This window comes from Epinephelus moara, chromosome 5 (assembly GCF_006386435.1).
Source record: "Epinephelus moara isolate mb chromosome 5, YSFRI_EMoa_1.0, whole genome shotgun sequence".
NCBI lineage: Eukaryota > Metazoa > Chordata > Actinopteri > Perciformes > Serranidae > Epinephelus > Epinephelus moara.
The window spans coordinates 14,302,607-14,307,990 of NC_065510.1; the positions used below are offsets into that span (position 1 = coordinate 14,302,607).

The 5,384-nt window shown below is 41.7% G+C and overlaps 1 protein-coding gene across 2 annotated transcripts in view; it reads left to right on the plus strand.

Annotated features, from left to right (window-relative positions):
* The window catches only part of kcnq5b (potassium voltage-gated channel, KQT-like subfamily, member 5b), a 173,940-nt gene that overhangs the window by 126,385 nt on the left and 42,171 nt on the right, over positions 1–5,384 (plus strand). For both annotated transcript variants that reach the window (XM_050045415.1, XM_050045414.1), the window contains exon 3: positions 1,959–2,085. In XM_050045415.1, coding sequence (XP_049901372.1) covers positions 1,959–2,085 — 127 coding nt within the window. The remainder of the gene's footprint in view (positions 1–1,958; positions 2,086–5,384) is intronic.

Below are 5,384 nucleotides of genomic sequence, written 5' to 3' on the forward strand. Positions count from 1 at the left end.
CATCTCTGTGCAAAGTTTCATGTCTCTACGACATACAGGGCATGAGATATGCCCATTCAAAGTTTCCAAATTCAGTCGGTTGCTATAGCGCCCCTCTTTGGCCAATTGATGTAATATTGCTTCATTCGCATCCTCCCATGACCCTCTACCACTGTGCCAAATTTCACATGGATTCACCAAGTCAGTGAGGAGAAAAACGTGGAACACACACACAGACAGAGTTTTCGTCATTATATAGTAAGATGCACCCACAGCTGATGAATTCCCTCACACCTGTGCAAACCTGTGAAATGGGTGGGGCAGTTTCTGTTGTTGGAAATAATGGTGTTGAAATGATAGTGTTACTATCAAATTGTGAAGCTGAGCAAGAGCAGTGTGCGGGATTTTCTGTGCAATGGCTCAAATGTAGTAAAATTAGTTTTTAAATGCTGAAACCAGACTGTAAATACCCACCTTGTGTTCAGTTGTGGACTTCACCTCAGTGTCCTCAATAGTCAAGTTGCAGAAGCCCTAAAGTGCATGTAATGAATTAGAAATGGAGGAGCGTATGGATAGAAAGCCTCAGTAAAGGGATTTGGGCTTAAGTCTAGATGAAACAGCATTTTGAGAGAATCTAGCTTCAGTATCATAAAGTAATTATGAGTGAAATGGGATAGGCAGGCGATGTATAACGTTGGGAGGAATTTTAAAAAGTGGGTGTATCATCACAGTGAGGCCCTGACGGTGTAACACTGACAGGATAGTAGTATCTGTAAAGGAGAGAGAGATAAAGCACATTGTGTTCCTCATGTAACGTTAGTTGCGAAGCACTGCAAAATGTCTTGCACATATATAATATATATTCTGCATATATCATTAAAAAGGTGCCCAATATGACCGGGGATGTGATCTAAAAGGTTTAAAGGGGCATTGTTCATTTAAGCTCAACTTTAATTGTGATTAAACAGTTTGAATGAGAGATTTTAAAGGTATATCATGCAAGAATTGTTGCTTGCTGGCCCACTAAAGTAAAACTGAAAGTCAACCACAGATTCAACCTGTAGTTTTAGAAAGAGCTTTGTTTCACCTTGCTTTATTCATGTTTTCTTTTTTTCCCGACGCTGTCTGTGATTTTAGTAGCTTCCTCTTCGATACGTGCTGCTTATGATCTGGCACCCAATCACTACCTTTTCATGAAGTCCTGACCTCACCTGTGCACTGTGCCCATGAACATCCTGAACACAATAAGAAATAATAAGAGTAAACAGGCAGATAAACACACCGCCACACAATTCTAGTGAGTCCTAAGTGATGATTGAGAGGGATTGATTTTGTGTGAGTCTATACATTGTTTTTTTGTTTTTATTAAACTCTTATATATCTTTAAATATTTAATTAGGATAACAACACACCTCCTCTATAACAGATAGCAAACCTAGACTTCTAGATCAGTGGTTTATTTGTTTAAATGTCTGCCCCCAAGCTGGGAACTTTACTCTCTGTGAGTAATGACAGGAAATAGAGTTTAAAGTTGCCTTTAGAAAGACAATCAGGAAGGACCGAACCAGCTAGTGGTGGGCACAAAAGCAAACATGCTTTTGAAAAGACTTGGGGTGTGACTTTTGAAAGTGCTAACTGAAAGGAGAAATCGTTTCCTTTATCCACTTGAGCATTCACCGCACGATTTCACCTGCAGCACTAACTACCATTTCACTAACTGCACTCTGCTAATTGCATCAGTGTTGTTATCAAATGGGAGCTGGCTCTATGTGTGTGCAGTAACTGTAGACCTGTCACAGTCATTATCAGATACCTTGTCAACTTGGTGTCCATTTTAATGACAAAAACATTGCAGTAATGTTGTGTATAATGATATATGATGATGTATTTGTGATCTACAGTGACTAATATTCAGTGCCTGGAAAACCACACATCAGCATGCTGCCAAAACAACTGTTGTTTCTGTCTTTGTTGAACAGGAGTTTGTGATGATCGTGGTGTTTGGGTTGGAGTACATCATCCGTATCTGGTCGGCAGGATGCTGCTGTCGCTACAGAGGATGGCAGGGACGACTCCGCTTCGCCAGGAAGCCTTTCTGCGTCATAGGTGAGCTGCTGGAGTACACCTTTTTTGTCGAGTGTCTCTTGTTGGAAACAGACACAGATGATCCCCACCTCCTTAAAAGTAATCTTTTCCAGCAGGAGCACCATTTCATCTTCTTTATTGTCTCACATTTCAGTTGCCTTCCACTTGTGCTCCAGCGGACTGTGAACGCAGTCTGATGTTAGACGTAAGCACGGTTCCACGGCACGCTATTGACCGTGGTTTGCTCGTGTCGTTTTCAGTTGTGGTCAGAGCTCATAAGAGCGGAGAGCATTTACGTAATGAGGTTGCATTAAGTGACTTTTATTCTTTCCACTGTTTAGACATGGATCTCTCTGCTGCTTCTTGGAAACTGCAGTAGGGCGCTCGAGGGAGGGAGAGCAGGGCTTGGAGCTCACACAGGGTGCCGTGAGCGCCTGTCGTCACATGGTGTAGCTTTGCCAGCATTGAGGGAATATGAGTAAAATAAAAGGAGAGACAGAAGCAGAGGGACTGAGTGTGACAGAGAAAATGAGAGAGAAAGAATGAAAGTCAGAGGAGCTGAGCAGCAGAGAGACAGACGGAAGTGATGCAGGTGATGATCAGTCCCATCATGTGTTTGTGGCTGTCACAGATACACCTAATTCATGGCTTCCATTCTTTCTGTGTTCTTGCTGCCTCACAAAGAAAAACTCTGTCAATGCGGTCTCTATATAACTGTACCTCTTGCACTGTTTGATGTAGTGAAATTTAACATGCATGCAAGAAGGGGATTATGGGAGTTTTGTTTAAAACCACAACTATGATGTGAGCGCCGCAGAGATCCTCAGTTACACAGTATCAAACATGCATGTGAACAACTTCTCTGGAAACATGCAGAGTCATAGTAGTGCCATAAAGTACTCAAACATTGTATATGTATGCACTATGGAAAGAAAAACAATGATCTTGAGTTATCATTCATTATTTTAGGATAAAGATTTTTTTTGTGACTGTGCGTCAGCAGTTATTACTGTTTTTTCAAATTTCAGATCATTTCAATTTGGAGTAAAATGCCTTACAGAAATGATGACACTGTGCGCTGGGAGGCAGCTTGGGAAATCAGTGCAACACCTGCAGTGAAAATACATCGATTTGAGTGCCTGGAAGATTAGAGGGCCAAATTGCTGTTATTTTGCCGCCAGTGATTTATATATTCCATTTTAGCCTCTGCCTGAATTACACAATATCAGAATATGGTATTGTATCTGACCAGGTCGAGGTGACACGTGTGTGTGCTTCCAAACAGCACATGCTGTCACCACAATATCTCAAAGTCAGATTCAGTTATAAAATGATATGAATTATTTGTTTTCTTATTTCTTTTTGTCGTTATATGCAGAAGGTTTACATACATCTTCGCCTCTGCCCTGTGATACATTCAGTCATCACATGTGACAATCTCCTCTGAAAAATGTCGCTCAGCAAAATGCCATCTGACTTCAAGTTAAAGATGTGGTAGGGTAGAGGCCAGCCATTCAAAGATAGAAGCAAAACATGTTTACTTAGATTGAGCAATCTTGGGCAGGGCAATGTGACAAGAGCAGAGCGATCTAAAGCAAGCAGTGTGTGATGTTTGGGCAGAACGAGCCAGGAATAGAGATAAAACAATGTAAGTGCTGGAAACAACAGGAAATCACACCCACAAATACACACACATGGAAAGTTAGGTATAACGGTTATCTGAGGAGTATAAGAATGTTTGGTATGTGAAGTTGAAAGCTGTGTCTTCAATAAAATACCCGCAGAAGGCTGTGAATCGATCCAAGTCATACAAGTCTTTTTTCAACATAAGTGGTGAGCCAGTCCAGGTTTTGAAGGGGGCCTGGGGCCCATCTGTCTCCGAACGCAGATGAAAGCTACGAGCCGGCAAATCTAAAGGTAGGAGACATTGATTCTCATCAATTAAAAGCATGTTTTCACTGTGTGCTGAAACGCAGTTGGGCTTTTTGGCTCTCTCAAAACAAAGGATCTGTGTATGATAGGGATCAGTCGCAACCAATAACTTATGTGCACATGAGCATGTGTTGCATTGCAAAGTTTATACCTCAACGTTGCCTAAATTGTGAGAGACAGCCTAATTAGAGATTGGATTGTAATTTGTGTTAAAGGCAGCCAAACAATTGGCCAAGTGTGGACCCGGGGTGGTACTAGGAGGGTTTTTCAGACCAGCTGGATATATTCCGGAGGCTGGTAGTAGGAGAGTATTTAGCATCCACACATACACGCACATGGAAAGTTAGGTATGACGGTTATCTGCGGAGGAGTATAAGAATGTTTAGTCAACTGTTCTGCCGGGCTGCCTCATCGTTCATGTATGTGAAGTTGTAAGCTGTGTCTTCAATAAAATACCCGCAGAAGGCTGTGAATCGATCCAAGTCATACGAATCTTTTTTCAACAAAGACCAATATGACACCCTGTTTTAGCTTGAACACGCCCCCGTCATAAAATACACAAGGATTTAAAGGGGATTAATGAAAGTAAGATTGATTTCATGGAGCTGAGGCTTCTGGCTTTTACTGCCCGTTCTTTGCAAAGTTCAAGTTCCCCGTTGGAGCAGCTGATAGCAGCACAGCCCCGCTGCCAGAGAAAAATGTCTAGCTGTTTAAAATGTTTGAATAGCATGTGGTGAGTATATTTTCACCATATAACCGGGATACAGGACTTCTTATCTCGTGGAAAGCTTTCTCGGCACACTGCACAGTTATTTTAGTGATGTTTCAGCAGATGCAGCAGAGGCAGAGTGACAGAACACGGGACATGATGAGTGGAAGTAGCACAACTTCGGTAGAATTTCCACCACTGCTACTCTCAGTTATTCAGACTTTCCATTCTCCATACTGTCCATACTGCTTACAGCCGATTTCTTTTATTATTATTCATATGCAGGGGGATCATCATACATTTTTAATAGATTTTTGGGGGGCCAGACAGAACTACTGTGTTCACTCTAGCAGAGATGGGACCAAGTTACACATGTGCAAGTCTCAAGTAAGTCTCAAGTCTTAACCTTCAAGTCTCAAGTAAGTCCCAAGTCATTTTTTCTTGGGCAAGTCAAGTCAAGTCACAGGTTATGTCAAGACAAGTCAAGTCAAGTCCTGTAATAGGTCAAGTCAAGTCCAAGTCAAGTCACCTTATTATTGTAATTTTACCTGCAGAATCTGATCTTAATAAAGTGAAAAGACAAGATATAAGTAACTGTCAGTAAACATTGACTTCATCGCTGCAATGTTTACTTTGCAGGGACGACGCCCATGCGTGCGCGCGCACACACACACACACA